The 20669-nt window shown below is 39.6% G+C and overlaps 1 protein-coding gene across 5 annotated transcripts in view; it reads left to right on the forward strand.

Moving 5' to 3' along the window:
- Nucleotides 1-20669, forward strand: part of b4galt2 (UDP-Gal:betaGlcNAc beta 1,4- galactosyltransferase, polypeptide 2) — a 163954-nt gene that overhangs the window by 68052 nt on the left and 75233 nt on the right. For all 5 annotated transcript variants that reach the window (XM_069157679.1, XM_069157676.1, XM_069157680.1 and 2 more), the window contains exons 3-4: nt 12370-12488; nt 13858-13974. In XM_069157679.1, coding sequence (XP_069013780.1) covers nt 12370-12488; nt 13858-13974 — 236 coding nt within the window. The remainder of the gene's footprint in view (nt 1-12369; nt 12489-13857; nt 13975-20669) is intronic.

The following is a 20669-nucleotide window of genomic DNA, read 5'->3' on the forward strand; positions in this document are numbered from 1 at the left end:
CGGTCAAACGGACACTGTGCGTTTGCTGGGGATTTCATGTTTGTGGGATGTACAGTTGATCCAGTCGTCCAGATTGACACTCTGCTGGAAGGATTTTGAGATCTGATCCTGAAGGTTTAATGAGATTAAGTTTGTTTGTGTGCTGAAAACAGCTCTGCTCTATCTTCTGAAACTATCTAAATAAATTTGGACACATTTTTCAGACTCGGCCCAACACATGTGGAGGAAATAATTGAGGGTTTATTTACAAAAAAATGTACCGCCACAGATGAGTACCATATGCACCAACTGTTGGCTGATTGTTTGAATGTGCTGCTTAATTCCTTCCTTTTTCTGTGTCTCCACGTTAACAAAATGGAGCCATCCATGTTCAGACTTCTCCGTTTTTCTGTCAAAATGTTTTGAACTGTTTTCATCGCCAAATTCAGCAGCTCAAGTTACTGATGTTCATCTTCATCAACCGTAAATTTAAGATCGATGAAGCAGGGACGACTGAGGTTTCATGAGCAGCAAACGTAGCAGCCCAGTAATGACATTTCATTTAACGTATACCTCAGGTTGTAAGCGACTCAACATTAAATAATAGATCTATATTATGTGTTTCCCATTTAACACTCAACTCCCTGGTATTCCTACTATGTATACGTCCTCTTCCATGAAGCAGGACATGTTGCACCACCCAGAAAACACAAACCAAACTCTGCATTTCTGTTGCTGTCTGTGCTACTTTCAACGTGCTTCTGTATTCACTTGTGTTCTCTGTATTTGCAGCATTTTTTTTTTTTTTAATCCTGCACCTGTCCTATCAAATCTGTGTTTTCTTAATTTCCTAATGTTTTTTCTATTTGCATGTATTTTCCCAAGTTGCAATGCGCTGAGCTCTGAGGGCCACCGTAGATTATGCCAAATAATAACTTTATGTAATCTTAAAGTTTGGGTTGGACAGAGTTAGCAGCTAACTTCTGAAATCTGACTTCATACTCAGTACGGCACCAGCACTGAACATATTCTGCAGTGTTATTCCTGCTTATTGTATCTTGGCGTCACGAGAAGTGTCTGCATTGTAATCCTCTGGCAGCCTGAAGCGAGCTCCCTGCACCATTTCAAGTGTTTCCCACCGACCACTCCAAACCACGCGCTGCTCTGACAGCATCGTGGTGTCTGCATGTGTTTGGCTGCTCAGGATACTTCTGAGAATCATGTGTGTAATTTGTGTGTGTGTGTGTGTGTGTGTGTGTGTGTGTGTGTGTGTGTGTGTGTGTGTGTGTGTTTACATGGATCTGCACACGTGCCATCTACCACATCGGTGTTCCAGCTGGACAGTGGAAGTGAGACCTGTAGCTGTACTGCCAAATACACACACACACACACACACACACACACACACACACACGCTTATGCCCACAAGTTACATGCACACATAGTCCCATGCTGGCACGCTAGCACTGCTTCATCTGCCAGTCATGCAGATTTGGTATCATGTAATGGGGAGAACAGTCCAAATCACACCAAAAACAGCATCTAGGGAAATACACACAACAGCACACAGGTTTGTGTGGTTGGGAGGGAACAGCGTCTCTGTGCCTGCTGTCCCTAGATTACTGAGAATAGGTTAATTCCAGATTAATAGGATGATGATAATAAAGGATTACATTTGCATGATTGTCAGGTTTTTTTATGAGCCAACTGATCAACGGTCCATGTGATTAAAATTAACACAGGATTATTTTTCTTGGCCCTCCTCTTTTCTGTGATTAAGGAGCATTTCTGCATAGTTTATAAGAGGTAAAACAAAGCTAAATTGCTTTTATTTTGAAAGTAAGTTGTATTTTGCCAGTCAAAAATACTTCAAATAATTGAATATTTTCTCTGTACAAACTAAGACAACAATATATGTACAGTGTGTGTATTATTGTGCGTTAAGTGTTAAAGGATTATTTTTTTCTCGTTGACATTCAATGTTAACAAGAAATTATACAAGATGACTGTGAAAAGCCACAAATCAAAGGATGATTCTGGTTTATTTCAACCTGCCATATTTCCTATTAATCTCGTGGCTGTGCACGCTGGCTGACTTCCTGGAAACTGAACAAATAAAGTTTGATGGTGTCGTTATTGGAGATCATGGAGTCAGTTATGTATTCTGGTGTTAACTCCCTTCAATCCTTTAAAATGGTAGCCAGTGAAATGATTTTTAACGCGGTGAGCTGTTCTCTCTCTCTTGTTCGATCTGGTTATGAGTCTGGCTTTAGCATTCTGAATCAGCTGAAGTTTATTTCGGCTTTGTTGTTTAAGGGAAGAAAAAAATGGATTGTTGTGAACTCACCTCAATGCAATGAATGAATGAATGAATCTTTTTGTGCGACTCCTCATTTTCTCAGATCTCACTAGAGACTTGAATGGAAAAAAAAGACAGGGTTGAAATAACCCCAAAATCCTATTAACGCCTGAGCCATCCAATTGTCCAAATTTCCTTAAAAAACAAAACATGTATCACGTCAAAAATACAATAAAATTGTAATTAATTTAGTTTACATCTTTGTACATTTTTTTTTTTTTTTTTTTTTTTTTTTTTTTTTTTTTAATCTTTTATGGAAATAAGAGCTAATAAGTAGTCTGATGACAGTTAATTAAAGGCTGTTGTGAAGTCAAGGAGCAGAGAGGCAGCTACAGAGTCTCTTTATCATTTGCACTTTGTGCTATAAAGTGAGTTTCTCTTGATATTTGATGTCTGACAGCCTGTGATTCAAAGCTAATTAGAAACCTAACAACTACAGTAGCAGGACTGCAGTATAGTGAGACACCACCTTCATTTCAGTGTTGTGTTGCCATGGTATTTGGCGCTCGACCTCACACTTTCTGTCGTCTCCCCTTCACTTTGTTTTTCTGGTGTTTTCTTCCCGTGTTTCTTCAGCTGTGTCGTTCTCTCTTTTTCTGATTTCATCTACACTTGCTTTAATCAGACATTGTAAACCCTCGTCTTTCAGGCTCTTTCTTCCCTTTGTTATTTCTGATGTTGCCTTTGTCTCTCTTTCGCACACCCTGCTGGGATACGTTGTTGTTTTACACGCATTCTCCATCTGTTTCATGCACCCCACTTTCCAACCTCTTCCGTCTCCGAGCGAAAACACATCAGTGAACATACTGTGCATGAGGATTTGAGCCATTAAGAGCCTTTTGCCTGCAACACTGGTGCAGAGTAGCAGCACTTCAGTAAATGCTGATAAAAGTTGTGTTACTTGATGTAAGAAAACAACAGCATGAAAACCCTTTTGTACAATCAGCACTCAGTTCATCAGCCTGCAAAAAAATTCACACTCATTAATGAAGTTTCTTGTGAAGGCTTGTCTGGTTACATACATGTTGTTTGTCATACATTACACCAGAAAATGAAAAAGAAAGATATTTCCTGATGATTAAAGATCGTGACTCAATGGATTCGTAGCTGCTAACGTGTCTGAACAGAAGAGCAGAACAAATCCGAGGGGAAACGCCTGTGGCAGAGCTGTGGTTCTTTGATTCCACATTATAATCTGTTTCAGTGGAATTGTGATGAAAGACAAAACAAATGGAGCTGGTAAAATCATTTTATGGATGCATACAATTTCACACATTCTGTCTAAACACTAGTTAAAGAACGTCTTATCCAGTCACATTTAATCAATCTTAATTGTGCAACAAGCTCGGACTCTTTCTCATAAAACTGCTGCTGAAGGTTGTTCTTGGTCCTAACTGTTCTAATAATAATAATATGTCTTAATGTTCAGAGTCACTCCTTCACTCTGTGTAATGTAACCTTCATATAGGTTCATGTTTTAGCCAACAGCTGCTCCATAATTATTTCAACGTGTTCTGAGAAGCCATGATTTTTTTAGGTTGCTTCTGGAGATACCCATAAGCCTCGAGTGCCATTGCTGCAGAGAAGGAGGCAGAAATCAGAGCTTTAACGGATCCAGAATCCAAATTGTGAATTCATTTAAACAGCTGAATTAATGATCATGTCTCGACACAGTTAAACTTTTAGCTCCAGCTCCAATGTGGAGGTTGCGGTTGAATTCTTTGCTTGATTTTTCATCTACACAGGCTTGTGTTGATATTTTCTTACATAGTTGCTCGTCTTTTTCAACCTGCTATTACCAGACCCAAATTCACTGTGTGAATATACAGGTCTGGCCTCAGAAGATTGTGTCCAGATGTTGCACCCTAAGGGGTGTAGACCTCGAGTTAATTTGGAAACTAATGGAGCAGCCTTTAACCAATCGACCACTCGACCAATTATTAGAACTACATTGAGAAACAAACGCTTGACTTCAACGTCTTCTCACTGTGCCACCCCCACCGGTCACTGATTGGTCTGCCCTTCAAAGTGGCCAACCAAACCTCAATGCAAACATGGTTTCCAGACTATAATGACAGTGAAAGACGAACCCACATTGTCTTTTGTGCAAGCAGCTCATTACAATCCACAGTTAGGTTTTAAAGTAAAACTACTTCTAGTGGTGGTAAACGTAAATGACAATCTTGTGTCCTGGAGAAGTGACGCAGTTCAGATGACATCAGTTTATCGTGAGTTTTTTCTTATTAGGAGGAGGATGGCAATTGGTTAGATAATTCGATACAACAGCAGGTTTGGGTGCAGGAAACCGCTGTTTGCTTCCTGTTTCTAACCACGAATCGGGACAGTTTTTTAAAATCAATTGATTCACTGTTGCCATGACGATGAAGATCGCATAACTTTAAGGTAGAAGAAATTGTAGCACAAAACATGCTTCAAGTCATAATTTCAACCCTCACCTTGTGGGTTTTGTGTCTAAACCTGATTTAGGAAACACTCCTCATGGTCGTATTTGAGGGTAGGAACGATTGACCTGGTTGTCTGGGTTGGAGGACTTGTTGGAAGAAAATGAACGGCACTTTTATTTTCTAAACCTTTGACACTTGAAATAATACTCTTATTTTTCTATCTCGTCCAAATACAGTTCTCCTCTCCTGCTTGGTTGTGATGTCTCTTCACTTGTGCATCTTTTGTACAAAACAATCTATTATCTGATGCTGTGTTAAAACATTTGGATTTCTGTTCATTTTTCAAGGTCTCTCATCGTTGGTCTGTTCTTGGAAATTCACTCTCTTGTGCTCTCAAGGGTACGCTGGCTGTTTGAAAGACAGCTGCAGAAGGGCAACCTTTTTAATCCACGAACAGACCAGTTTAACATCATCCTTTTCGTAACGTTCATGTTTCCCTTTTCGTCATCTGGATTTCATTTTCCAGCAACATTGCTTGCGAGAACAAAGCTATCAGTTTGTTGATGTTGCAGCCTCCTCTGCAGCCTTTTGTACTCGACGTTGTTGAACTGTGAACGAACACACCACTGTGTTAACCCTTTATCTCTTCATTTCAGGCGGCCCGGAATGGTATGTACATACGCAACAACGCAAACAGATGAATGGATGTTTTTTGCACGTCGAGCAGATTCTTAGATTGCAATAATCCTCTGATCCCAGTAAATTCACACGAACATGCAGACCCAGAAACATTCGCACACAAACAGGATTTCATAGTCTAACACAGCCTTTGCCTCCAATGACTTCAACAATCCACAAAAATTACTCTTGAAAGGAGGTGAAAAAGGGAGGAGGAGGATGCCAACATAGGGACAAAAAGAGATGAAGATAAACACAATGAAAGGCATTGTGGGAGAGGCTTTTTCTGCCATTCGTTCCCTCCCTCCTCTCTAACACACTCTCTTTTGTCCTCCCCACCCCATTGTGTCTCTTTCTACCTCCACCTTTTTCTCCCTTTCATCCAGTTGGGAAGAATAGCAATTATGGTGTACAGTTGGTAGAAGCACTTGTAAATGATTGAAGGGGAGGAGACGGGGAGAGTGAACGGGCTAATAAGATTCAGGAAGCTGAAAGTCTCTATTGTCACGGAGTCTGTGTCAGTGGGAGGCAGGAGGAGATGAACGATCTCTCCATCCCTCTTTTCTCTCACTCTTTTCTCTACTTCTTTTTTTTTTTCTTTCCATTTATTCGCTTTTTCTAACTGTCATTTCCTCATCTTCCTGAGGCCAGAGAACCAAACTCAATTATAAACTCAGAACTTTTCTCAGAAATCTGACCCTGGCGCTGCTTCAGTTGTCACTTTGTGAAGGCACAAAAACTCTTGGAACAGGACTGCTGATTAACAACCAGCCTGTCGTGTGGTTTTGCACAGTCAGATGGCCTGGCCAGTGGCTCTGTAGCGACACGGCCACTCGTGGTGTTATGTGCATGAACTCGGACTTAAGAGGAAGAAGAGGACGACAGTTGTTTAGTCTACTGCCAAATGAAATCAAAGTAAATCAGTTATCTTTTTATGCCATTTTGATCCCCTTCATCTGTGCAGGGAAATGTTTTGTTAGTGTTAATTTAGCATTCGGATGTATAACTGTTAACACTGTGCATGGAGACGTGATTGTGGCCTGGAATTATGGATTTGATTGCAATCACTGAACTCGCCGTCTTTTTTTGTTATTTGAAGCACAGTTTCAGAAAGCAGTAAACACCGTATTTAACAACGTAATGTATTTTGACTGATCAACAATTGTGCACGCATTTCAACATGGACTCATGAGGACATGTAAGATTGAGTCTTTTTTTTTATAATTGAGTCCCTTTCTAAAAGGGATCAAAGATTCAATCTGAAATGCGGTCGACCCAAACGGACCCAAATATAGAGAGCACTGTTGTTATTACTAGTTGGTAACCATGGCAGCATGATGCTCCACCGTGCACTTCACAGTTCACACCGTCGGCCTGACCTCTCAAAATATTTTTTTCTCCTGCACTGATTGACACACCTCATGATCAGAGCTGACAGACCAAGTGGCAAAACCAATCCATTCATGAGCTGCTGTTTTGAGGCCTCTGGCATTTTGGGTGGCACCATCTTGGTTTTTTTTGGGCCAGAAGTGACCATATTTGGATGAGCTGGGGAGGAGGGAGGGTTGCTATGCATGCCCAACTATACTGGAAACCTGACTGGACCTCAGTTCTATCACTCAAACCAAGCACCCCCCCCCCCCCAATTTACCTATATTTGAGGCCCAATATCTATTTAATGATTGACTCATTTCCAGAAGGACCACCAGAAAACTATTCAGAAGGAGTGAATTTAGCAAATGGAACCAGAATGACGTGGGAACAATTTATTGACTTTATATTTCATTAGAAAAAGTTGATGATTTTTTTGCAGTCTGTTGGTGTCAGAGTTTTTTTTTTTTTTTTTTTTAAACCAGCCTGTAGTGGTCCTCCAATGGTATTGAGTACCACTGTGATTGTAAAGTCACTTCTGCATTGGTTTCACTTTTCAGACCTGGAGATTACATCTATTTGTTTACAGACTATTTATTAGACATATTGCCACAGAGCCCATATGTAGCATAGAATAGGGCTTACCTAAGGCTCTCCTCAGGTGCCAGGACCAGGTGGACCTGTAAAACGCAGTAACCATGTTCAGTGGAGTGGAACGAGAGTGACAGGAAGGGAAGACGCGGTCTGTCAGCTTTGATATGTATGAGGTGAGAAGGGCAAACAAATCAACAACATGAGACAGGAGGCAGAGAGCCCTTCACAATATCTGAATGTATACCACGCCACACTGAAAGCCCTCCAAACCAACAAAACATTGTGTGCTCACATTTTTATCCTGTTTCCTAGTTATCAAGTCACACCCAGGCTGAATCACAGCCTCAAACAGGCCGACTCGCTCTGTGTGTGTGTGTGTGTGTGTGTGTGTGTGTGTGTGTGTGTGTGTGTGTGTGTGTGTGTGTGTGTGTGTGTGTGTGTGGGTGTGCGGGTGTGTGTGTGTGGGTGGGTGTGCGTGCGTGTGTGCGTGCTTACAGCCCGAGGTGTGCGCTCAGTTTATTGTGTCAGTACATCTGCTGCTAACCTAATGGCGCTGAGATTTTGTTCATTATTATTGTGAGGGGAAAATTTGGTGGTTATACAGTGTGTGTGTGTGTGTGTGTGTGTGTGTGTGTGTGTGTGTGTGTGTGTGTGTGTGTGTGTGTGTGTGTGTGCCTGTGTGCATATTACTGTGTATGTTTGCTGACAACGCAGTGATGTATCCCCCAAAGTGCAGCGGGTGTCCCAGATAGAGCGATCAAGCACCGTGATTATAATGTATTACTGTAATATCACCACACAGATAAACATGTGATATTAGGTGTGTGTGTGTGTATGTGTGTTAGATAATTGAACTACTATCAACGTAACACATTACAACTTTCATTCATCATTTTTCTATCCAAACACACATTCTGCCTTTATTCTTTCTCTTTTTTACAGTAGGAACACACACACACACACACACACACACACACACACACACACACACACACACACACACACACACACACACACAAAATTTATATTAGTCATGTCTTGTGTGTCAGAGCAGCACAGTCATGCCAGTATTTATTCTAAAAGTTCTCTTTATCTTTGTCACCCAGCCTGTCACCTGTCACCATTTTTAATCAAAGTGACAACATTTGTCATTTTCTGTGTCGCAGATCTCTTTTTTTTGCAGATGCTCTGAACTGACGTTCAGATTTGATAATTTCTGTCGTGTTGGCTTGACATTGGTAAAAGCATAACGTGAATTCAGTGTTTTTTTTAGATTAAAGTTCATCATTTTGGGAAACATGCTTATATGTTGCCGAAAAGACTGGAAGGAGCCGCAAAACAGAAATGGAAGAAAAGCAGGTGTTTGGTTTTATAGAAGCTAAACTACGAGTTGTTTTCCTTTTTAACATTTCTGTTTGTGTACAGATTAAAATATCAATCTCGTATATCTCAGTTTTGTCTCCTCTGCGGCACCTATGGTGATTAGAAGGAGCTGCAGCTGTGTTATTGGAAGCTGATGAGTCTGGAGAGGTGTTTTACATTTTAAGTTTCTTTGACATTTGCGGGGTTGTGCACCATGAATTCATCTCCCAGAGTCAGACTGTCAACACCGAGTTCAATTGTGACGTTCCGAGGCGACTGAGGGAAAACATTTGATGCAAATGACCTGAACTGGGGTGCGATGGTACTTTGGTTCTCCAACATGACAAACCTTCGCTCGCAGCGATTCGGAAACGCATGTGTTTATCGCCCACAACAAAGGAATCGTCGCTCTTCACCAGCACTACTCGCCAGATTTGGCTCCCTGCAACTTCTTTCTGTTCCTCAATTATTTGTGACAAACTTTAATGTGCACTCTCTGCCCAAATTCCAAGTGCGTGACAAATTGCTGACCACTGCTCCCAAAAACGTATGTAACTCAGGTGCTGATTTTGATCAAGCGACCAAACCTGAATTATACTTACTCACGACGGTTATAGCTTCTCTGCGCACTGTTCGCTTGCTACAGGAACAGTTTTGGAACTTTTTGATCCATCCTCTTTTACTTTATATTTAGTACACATAAAAATATTGGTTGATATGTTAATATCAATATTTTTTTTTACATCCTGATATCAGTATTGACATTGGCACCAAACATCCGGTATCAGTCAGGCTGCAGTTGAGATTGTGACACTAAAGCTGACATGAGGATCAGTTTGATTCTCACTTGGGCCACATTTTAAATGTTTGTGCAGTCATTTTACGATATATTTCTTTTGGAGAGATGTTTCCCTGCAAAGCCAAGTTTTTAATCCTCAGGAGGAACTATTGTAACCCTGATTAAAGTGCTCTGTGCTTCCAGAAAACCTAATATATATCATGCTGCGTCTGCAAAGAGAGCACACAGTTATGTTACAGCCAGGGAGTCTGCTGCAGACACAGTGCACTAAAAACATACGATACTCTCACTCTCACTGCCATGTGCTCGAGTTGGAACTTGGCCTAAATATAGCAAAATCTCTGAAGTAGGTTATTTGTTTAAATTTAAAAGAGATGGTGAGCGTGCGATGGAAAGTTATATTTAAAATCTCGTTACCTGCTGCTTGAAGCTATCTGCTTTGTTAATTAAATCATTTTAATGTAAAAAAAAACAACAACAACAAAAGAAACAATACAACTTATGATCTAAGAATAGCATCCTTTGTGCTGCAACTTGTGTTTTGTGTGTTGTTGTGAATTTTTCTTTTGCTGTGGGAGCCAAGTTACAGAATCACTGAGACGAGATGAAAACACCATGTTCCACTTAGTGTCTCATTAATGCGAGAGAGGAAGCCGTGGAAAAGACACGAGTGTGGAGAGGATGGAGATGGAGGGCCAGAAGTGGTCAGGGGAGAGATTTGCATTCAGCTCTTGTGGTGTGATGAAGAGGTGTGTTATGAACATGCAACCTTGTTGCCATCAATCGCACTCTTCACCTGCGCAGCGTTGATTAGAGGAGACCTCTCAACACAACGCTCATATGCCGATGCTAAATGGATTATTATCTCGTAGACCTGCGTGTGCCTCAGCTCACGTTCTGCTCTGCTCTGCAGTGCAGTGAGCACTATCTATTGTTGCACATATCATGCAACGCAAGACACACAGTGCCCCCCAAACATATGTTAACAGTAGATTGAAATGTCTCTGTTCTGTACTGTAGAAAGTTTTCTAGTATTCATCAAAATGTCTCAAAGGATAAGGCTGATGTTTCTTTATAGTTTTCTCACTGAGTCTGTATCTCATTACGTCCCTACTCTGCCTACAGCACTTAAAGCACTAATATGCTTTATTGAAGAGCATCTGAAGCACTCTTACACACCATTATGATATCTGTGTCCAATTTTTTTTTTTTTATCTTTTGGAAACTGACAATCCAACAGAGCTCCGAGCGTTCAAACAGGTGTGCAGGGTGGAAAAAGGTCTCATACAGCTGAGCGCGACACCACGAATGTCTTTGAAGAGCGATCGTCTTAAGTGTGCACCGATATCCTGTCTCAGTTGGATGGTTGGCCTTTACTGCTGCCCCAAAGTGAAGCTAAACAGATGTAAGCACTTCATATAAAACTGGTTTGTAAACCTTAAGTACCAAATGTGTAAATTTTTAAAAGCAGAAAAGACATAAATTGTTTAAGTTACACAAAATCTTTTCAGCAAACATTCAAACAGGAGTGCATTTTTGATGGACTATTTTCAGGTGTGGATTGATATATTTGTGAGCATTTGTGGCTGAAGTATGTAGTTTTGCTCATAGATTGTGGTGTCCGTGTTCTTTGTAATGAAGAACATTTATTGTAATTCTATATGATGTGTTTTAATGTGTCTAAAGTTTTGGAACAGCATAATGTTGTATTTAAATATACTCTATAAATAATCTGACTTGACTCAACTCACTCAACTGAAACAGGGTGACTCATTTATTCAATACTTTTCAGACAATAGTGGAGCTTTATGGCACAGAGGAAGAAGCTGCATTTATCTTTGGACACGGATGCATGTTAAGCTTGTTAGTGAGGTTTATTTAATGCTGGTTTCGGCCTTATGAATACAGGATATCATCAGTCTTATCCTTCAAAAATATATGTGGGATTTGTGTGGAATTATGTTCACCTAAAATGATTGTTTACACACACTCCCATACTATATTATAACAAATATAGTACAGTAGTGATCAATTGACTACTTGACAGACGGGCATTGAGTTTTGATTGATAACCATCATGTAATATTTTATAAAACTGAATCGAATGATGCTTGGTCAATCAGCTAATGAGTTCCTGGTTTGACAGAGAAGAAAAAACACGGGCTAATGAGTGACGTTGTGCTGCAGAATGAGCGCTCAGGATCTGGTTTGTTAAAAACAGGGTTGTGGTTGCGGGGCTTTGGTCCGAGCCCAAAAAACAGCAAAGTTTGCTCATATATTTTAATGATGCTTCTTCTCAGAAGGAGGGGCTTTATTTATCGTCCAGGCCTGAGATGTAAAAGGAACCCTTCTTTGAAATTAGTCTGAGCGCACAATCTCATGCACACAGACACACACACACGCACATGGATTGATCCGCCGGTACGCAAAGGAATGACGGATAGATTTGTGGAGATATAACATACCTTTATCAGTGCAGCAGCATAATTACCTTCCATGTTGTGTTGATATGAACTGACTTCAAAGTCTTTGTTTATTTTTTTAGGAACGTATGTTTTCCAAATTCTGTGCATCTTATTAAATGCTGCATTATGCACAGCGTATCCCTTGAAACCATTATTTCTGAGCACATTGCTTTGATACACGTAGTCTTGCTTTGAAGCTAAAAGCTCTCTCTCGCTGTCCCTCGCTCCCTCTTTGGCTTTCTTTCTTCCCATCATCTTTTTTGTTTTCTTTCCTCCTCTTCTCTTTTTATCCTCTGTCTTCTCTCTTATCCTCTTCATCTCGCTAACTCTTTCCTCTTTCCTGTTTTTGTCCCACAGTGGGGCGTTTGTTGATCGAGTTCAGTTCCCAGATGACGATGGAACGAGTGCAGAAAGAAAACCCCAACGTGACGGAGGGAGGCCGATACACGCCTCCTGACTGCCGGCCCAGATGGAAGGTCTGTATAAGCCTCTCTTTTGCCTTTTTTGTTTTGAATAAACTACATTTCCCATCGCAAACATTTACCAGCAGAAGCCCATTTCTGTGCGTTTATAACAAAATATTGTTACGCATGATAAAAATCTTAAGTTTTGGGGCAAGTCAAAAATATTTAACTGAGTCTACTGATGAAATAGCATGCCACTATGAAGTGATATTAGGTAAAAAAAAATATGAAAAAGCAGGTCAAAAGTATGAAAAAGTAATAAATTATGACATACTCAGTTATTGATTGATCATTTGAAAGAGAAAGTACACATTATGAAATAATATCACACAATTTTAACTAATTTATTCAAAATTCTGTAAGTGAAAGTCACATTTATGGGTCTGTGTTACTGAGTCAAAACTTCAAGGGAATATGTCAAAATTAGTTAGTTAGAGTTAGTTTCACTTCATATGTTTTAATTTTGACTCACTAGGTTCTTATACAACATTTAACTCCTGGCAGACATGGGGTTTCATGTTTTCTCTGAGTATTGGATTAAATTAAGAAAGGTAAACCAGGCATCATTACAGAATATTTGTTTGGAAGGCAGCTTTTAGCACATTTAAAGGAGCACTAAGCCATAACGGCATTTTAGCTCATTTCTGTTTTGGCAGTCAGCACTCCACTCCTTCTTCTGACGTCACCACACAAATAACAACAGCTAATATGAGCTACTGAGCTAACTACAAGCTCCGCTGCTTTTGTTACACAGCAAACCAAGCTGGTCCACTACAAAGTGGCCGAGTATTCAGGCAGTTATAAGTCAACACTAGCTCAAATTTAGTGGCTACAAAGAAGATGTACTTTGCTTTAAAGGTTTGACTTTCGCCTCTGTGTGATGCGTCTCTGAGTTCAGGGTGCTTCCACTAGCAGCTTAACTATCACAATGCTTAACTGTACAAAAACCAAGGTCAGTTTGCTGCCAATCTTCATCTGAATGCAAAATGACCATGAACTCTCGGTACGTTACAGTTCAACCTTGGACCGTTCAGACAACACGCTTTACAGTGCGGAGATACCGGACGATGTAGGCCTGGAATCCGTTTCAAATGTATGACGAGACTGAGAGCTGCGTTTTTAGCTGCTTCATTCAATATGAGATGAATTATGTACACTGTGCTAATAACGAGGGAGATTTCCTACTGAAGTGACTCCAGCAAACACTCATCTTCTGTTGGTGCACCTTTACCGGATACACATACACTATCTCTTGTGTATTGATTCAATGAAACGGTTCTCCAACTAATTGATGTGTGATAAGCTCGGTAAACTTTGTGTGTTGTAGATGTTCCTATTGAAAGCAAACAGGTAATGATCTGAAACTGTCCCTGGTGTTTAGGTGGCCATCATCATCCCGTTCCGTCACAGGGAAAATCACCTGAAGTACTGGCTGCACTACCTCCACCCGATCCTGAGACGGCAGAGGATTGACTACGGCATCTACATCATCAACCAGGTAGACCGGTTTAGAGCCTGAATGCTGGTATGCAGCACAGTAGGAGCAGGAATCACTTCTTAAACAGTGTCTAAGCTGAGGTTAATCCTTAAGATGAATTTTGTGTTTGAGAAAAAAAAGTAAGGATAGTAAGGATTAAAAGAAGAAAATCTGGCTGAAAATCATTTGTTTGGGACAATTATCTGAGTTGGTATCAACTCAGCTAGCTGCAGCACATGTTCCCCGAGACGAGACATTCTTGTTTAAGTCTTGTTACTACTTTTTTTTAATAGAAAGTCTGAAGTCAGCTAAAAAGACAACTAGTCAAACAAGGGTCGTCTCTCTCTTAGTCGGCACCACAAGGCCTTTTCAAGTCGCTCTTCTTTTTCTAATAAGACAATCCAAATCCCAAAACACAGAGCATCTGCGAACTCTGGCGTTTTTCAAGTTTTGCTTGAAAAATGACAATAGTCAATTAATTATCTAAATTGTTGTCAAATGTCTTTCATCAGTTAATGGACTAATTCTTGAATTTACTGCATCAAAAGTTGAAATCTTCAAATTGAGAAAATCATCAATCAAATCATCACTAAACTGTATATCATGAAACTGTTGTGATAAACAGTGATACAAATAAAGTAACAAGCTGAAGGAATTATCATCTTCTAAACTCAAATTACATTAAATTGGTGAGGTCATGTTCAGCTTGACGTGTTGTGAAAGAATAATCAGAACACTGCAGCCATTGTCTGGTATTTTAATTAATTAATACAGTGGAACAATGTTTATAACTAGCTGCTGACATTGAGAACAAGTCCCCTGAAAGCTGCCCTCCCTCCTCTCCTGTCTCTTCATTGACTCCCTCTTAAAACCCCAAAAGAACCCTCCTGCAGAGTAAATCTGCAACTTATTTACTTCCACTACACTCAACTCAACACCAGCATTTTAAGAACCGTTGTGAGAGTTTTCTGTGCTGCGCTGGCCGAGAGTCCCTCTTCTTCTACATTATGGGTAATGAGCTCTCCTTTCTGCCCTTTCGCTCCCCTGTGGTTCTCGCGTAACGCCTTAATCACTCCCCCTGCAGACCAGACCTTGTACATACCATGTAGTTTAAATCTGACTTGTGACTTACGATGTTACATTCATGCCCTCTCTGTTTTCCACTCGTCTCTGAACAACTCAAACATTGGAGATGTTCATGGAAAATGCCATGAATAATAATAACAATAGTGACATTAACAGTACACTTTGTGGAGCGCCTATCAAAAAGCAAAATAAAACAATGGACTAAAATCGATGAATTATAATAAAATCCCCAACAATCAAATAAAAACAAACAACATGCATAAATCATATTGGAATTAGGAACATTAATCAAAGGCTTGTTCTTTTTAAAAAGGTTTTGAGATGTGATTTAAAGAGATATTATACATTCTGACAGACTTTCAGCCTGTTATTTTAATGATTAACTGCCATTGTCTTGTTTACTAGGACATCAGCTTTAGTTAAAGAGTCAGCCTTGGCGCAAAAATGTATTTAGTGCCTTGCTCAAGGACCTTTTTTCAGTGAAGTTAAACCCAAACAAGCAATCCGCCATCACTGTGGATCTTCTGTCGTCCAACAAACTGATGTAATGTCACATTACAAGGTGTACAATTTTTACATCAGTAGCGTCTATATATTGTCGATATATTGTAAAGTTCTGCTGTAAGGACTTAAATGTGTTCAGTGCCATGAAATAACGTGTTGTGATTTGGCGCGATATAAATAAAATTGAATTGAATTAAATCTTCAACACTTTAACCTGCCCTTCAAATAGACTCTGATTCTTATTATCTGTGAAAACATCTAGATTTTCTTCCCTCTATGACTTCAGGTTCAGAGTGGATTTGAAGTGGAAAATACTTTCATGTATTTTTTTTATTTAATATGTATTTCAACTTGTTGAGATAATGCCAGTTTGTACAACCAGCTTGTGTCGTGGGGTTAATTTCTACATCCTGTTGTTTAATTAATTTTAAACTCTTCCAAAGACCACCACTGAGTTAAACACCACTGCTGCAGGTATGCTCAGGACTTCACCGCCACATGACAGAGTCAATCTTCAAACCTGTGAAAAGAAACATTTTTCCAATTTTAATTGCTTTGACTAAAATTTGCATTTTATACTAATTGGTTACAAAAGGCATCCTGAGGTAAAAAAATGTATTCAGCAGTTGCTCAAAAAAAAAAAAAAAAAAAAAAGTAAAATGCATTTTAATTGCACCATTTAGCTGTAAGCTCTCAGTTTCGGTGCTGCTAATGAATATACATCTCCAGATCTCTTTTTTTTTTTAAATCTTAGAAATAAACTTTGGCCAAATTTAAAACATGTGCAGTGATGCCACTTAGCCAATGTTTTTACTGGCAGCTGATGAGTTAGCTATTTAGAAACTTGACCTGATTTTCAAATAATGAAGTGCTCCCAATCTTTTTACTTTGAGGCCTCCCAAAGTCTTTCCTGACAAACAAAACTAGATAAAGTGATATATAACAAAAAAAATATTCTATTTTCTTTTACATTTTGTCGTCAAACCTCTCTGGATTTATTTTCAAGCGTTCGGTCAGGACTCGTGAATACTCAGATTCCAGACAAGCTGACGGGAAGTCACGAGAACAGAGGAAAGAGGTAGACGCAAAAACGGTTCGGACAAGCAGGCGGATTTCAAAGAACCGAATCAGAGCGACAGAGGTGAGATTTTTCACGATAAGAGGGCCTGATGTGTCTGATACGATGGGTGATTAAACCTTTACACCCGCCGTCACTTTCTAGGAGGACGGTGGAGAGCACTTTTTCTATCGTGTTCGTTCAAGTGTGAAATGAGTGAAAGTAGCCTGGAACCTTTTAACACTGTGTCACTGAAGGGAGCCAGAGGTGTGGTGTGTATGTGTGTGTGTGTGTGTGTGTGTGTGTGTGTGTGTTTTCGGGTGGAAGGGTGATAATTCTAGATAACGGACTAAGACTGTTATGTCCTTTGTGTCAAAACAGGCATTTTGTAAAAAGAAAGGCTCGTTGGACATGGACAAAAAAATGGGTGCCTGCACTTTAGACACACACGCTCACACTGGGACACAAATGCATGAATGTCAGTCTTTCCCACCCAGGCTCACCCTTGGATCTCCATCAAAGTATATTAAAGGCTACACAGGCGGCTCGATATTGACGACGGTTGAAAAGATTATTGCTTACCAATATGAACCGTAAACCTGATACAGTAAGAGCCATAGATTTAGCTACAGCCATACATAAATCAGTGGGAAACATGAATGCTGTGCTGTCTGTTGTGATTTTCTCTATACAGTTTGTATATCATATGAAGCCCAACTAATTCATTAATGCTTTATTTGGCACACCTTAGATTCATCACCATGAGCATATTTTGTGGACTCGGTTGTCAGTCCATTAAGTGCACCTTGCTAAAATAATGCAGTCCTGCAGTAAAGCCGACCTGCATGGATGTTTGTTTTTGTTAAAACTGTTTTGGATAGGAGCGAGGGCAGGCTGAATTACAGAAACATAACATCATACAGTTCAACAGCACCAAAAACTGCAGCCTCCAACATGATCAAACAATTGAATCAACACCTCTCAGAGACAGTTTCAACCAAATCACATCACATTCATGGTGGTAGGATTTAAGGCAGGGCTGTTGGATTTAATATTGCACCAAATAAACAAGCAACTGAGAGTTTATTTTTTGTTTGTAAGCAGACCTGCTAAAAGTACAGTACGTATCTTGGACACTGTTAGTTATTATTTAATTGGATTAATTTCAATTTTAAAACTCTCATAAATCACTATTGGCCTAAAAACTAAATCCAGTATCGGATGGGCTCTAGTATAAATATTTTGATCATTATTTTGTTTGTTTTGAGTGTTTCAACCTCGTGACTGAAATTAATTTCACTGTATGGCATTAAGAGCAGCTGAAGGAAGACACTTTGTAGAATAAAGTCTTTCGTAATATTTCATTTTCACTTCGAAAAATTTGAGCGTGGAAATTCTTGACTTTATTAGTCGATATATTGTTAAATATGTAAACATCTGCTTTATAATCCGCTATCATCTAAAACTGCTTTTCAACTTTTCAAAAATGTTTCCACAGCCTTCTTCAGTGAATGGAAATGCTTGACTTTAGAACATTTTATATACTTATAAATAAGGGCACAGGTCAGAGGTCATTTACTTTCTATTACTTCAGGTTGGAGAGCGGTTTCTCTGTTTGCTGCGCCCTCCTGCAGCTCGTGTTTTACCTCAACTGGACATTTTTGAGCAGCTATCATCTCGCTCTGAAAAGCGGTGCTGCTGCCGGTGAGGTACAGTGAGTAGGCGTTGCAGAGGGATCATGCGGAAAGTGATATAGCAACCTTGCTGTTCTGCCCTGCTGCTCTGTGTCCTCTCCGCCTGCCGGGGACCGGGGCCAATGTTTGTTGGCCATCGGCTCATCGTGTAAACTGGAGAAAAGCCCAGAGAGTGGCAGAGAGCGGGACAGAACAAAAAGAAAAAGCAGGTGAGAAAGAAGAGAGAGTTGGAGGGAGAGAGGTGAGCGACAGAAGTTATGAAGGAGGAAGAGCCATCTGCTGTTTGAACTTTTGTTTATCAGAGCTCGAGGTGAATCAAAAGCTGGTTATCAGTATTGATTTATAACGTGTAATTCTCTGCAGCTTTAGGAAAAAGTCCAGAAGGCCAAAATCACATAATATACTGCATTTTCTTGTTTCTTTCCTGATATCTGCAGTAAACACAGATCCTTTTTTCCATTGCGAAGAAACAACTCTGTAAACATACTCCAAGTAATGGTCCTGTATTCAAAATCCTACTGAAGTAAAAGGAACTATTATCACTTACTTAGAAGTACTTAGAAGTATCACACGTAAAGTACTTGTTCTGCACATAGTTCTATTCGATTGTTTATACAGATGCAACAATGTGTAAACTCCTTTTAATGTTGCATCTAGTTCGTATAGTTTAACTACTTTATATACAGTTAGTCTAGTGGTTCCTAATCTTGGCGTCAGGTACCCTTCAAAAGCTCACAAAGTAAATCTTGATGGGTTGAGATTATTTATTACGTATGGGGAGGAAGATGTAAAGTTCTGCTGCACAACTATGTGCAAATACTTTGGCCTTTTCTGTGTGAAATGTAATACTTTTACTTCTATTTAATTGCTAACAGTTCATAGACATCTAAAAAGTGGCTTTAACTACTCCAGTTTTGTGACAAAGTGGATGAGAGTTTCTGGCTTAAAAGTAAAGTTTCATGCAGGAGTAACTACACCTGTGGCATACAAAGTATATTTTTCTTTCAAATGTTCTGGGAGAGTAGCATAAAATGCAAAAAAGTAATGTTAAAGTACCTTAAGATTGTACTCAAGTAAAGTACCAGAGTAAATATATATTGGTCTTCTTCAGAAGCATCTACAACCCTCTCCATTGAGAATTAATGAAATAATGTGCGCTCCATAAAGCATTATAGAAAATATTCATATTTTAAATTGCTTAAGTAAAACGCACTGCTTAGTCTCTTCTGACAAACTCCAATATTGTGAGGTGCTTTTATAAAGTAGTCTTAATCTCCATTTTTGTGGCATTTTAACTATGGCGGAAAATTGAGGGGACAAAAAGGAAAGCAGGATAAAATGCAACATACTGACATCTGGTTTCAACACGCAGAACTGTAAGCTTCCGCAGGGCGCCTTGCTTCACTAATCCACCAAGATATGACCCGCTTCCCCCCTTTCTCCTTCTGCTACCCTTCCAAGCTGCTCTCTCACACACACACACACACACACACACACACACACACACACACACACACACACACACACACACACACACACACACACACACACACACACACACACACACTCACACACTCACTCTGACTTTCCAGTAACTCCTCTGCATCTGGCTCGAGTCTCAGTTTGTGTCGTTGATTCCGGTCACACGGTTCTTCGCAGTCATGTCTTAATTTCGGCTCCAGCAGTGTCCGGCTCTGAGTGGGCACCAAAGGATCAGGAGGGATTAAGCTTTGTGTGTTTCTGTCTGTCTGTTTGGGCTTTATGGTGAAGATCACATTAAGGCAGACCTGCCAGTTCATTGGCCAGACACTCAGCGAGTGTGTGCCTGTGGATTTTCACTGGTTGATCTTTGTTTGTTGTTGGAGTTTCATCAAATTTCGAGAGACCAAACGGCAGCGCTGTCAACATTTTACTTTAAAGGAACTTATCCATAATCATCAATTATGCTTTTCAATATATTCATATCAAATTTTTTTTTCTTTAGATTACCTTTTAAAATAACATTTATTATAATAATTCAAGGACAAATGACCAACATCATTTCATGTTTGTCATGTTTTTAAGAACATTTGTAAAATATTTCTATTGCTCACGATATGGCAAATGTACACAAAATCCCATAAAACAAGTGTTCAACAAAAAATGTCTAATTTTGTTGTTTTTTATTGTTTGCTTAAAATCATTCATTTGGACAACAGTTATTTGTTACACACCAGCACAATGTGATCATATCATCATCTATTCCACTGGAAGTCCAACAACACAAATTATCAGCAGTAGCAAAAAATGTTCCGAAATTTTCAAACACTTTTTTTACCGACTTCTTAGATCCATTAAAAGACACCTGCTAATGTGAAGAAGATCACTAAAGGAGC

The sequence above is a fragment of the Embiotoca jacksoni genome, unplaced genomic scaffold (genome assembly GCF_022577435.1).
Source record: "Embiotoca jacksoni isolate LCO1_2020_lvr unplaced genomic scaffold, fEmbJac1.0.p SCAF_22, whole genome shotgun sequence".
NCBI classification, from domain to species: domain Eukaryota; kingdom Metazoa; phylum Chordata; class Actinopteri; family Embiotocidae; genus Embiotoca; species Embiotoca jacksoni.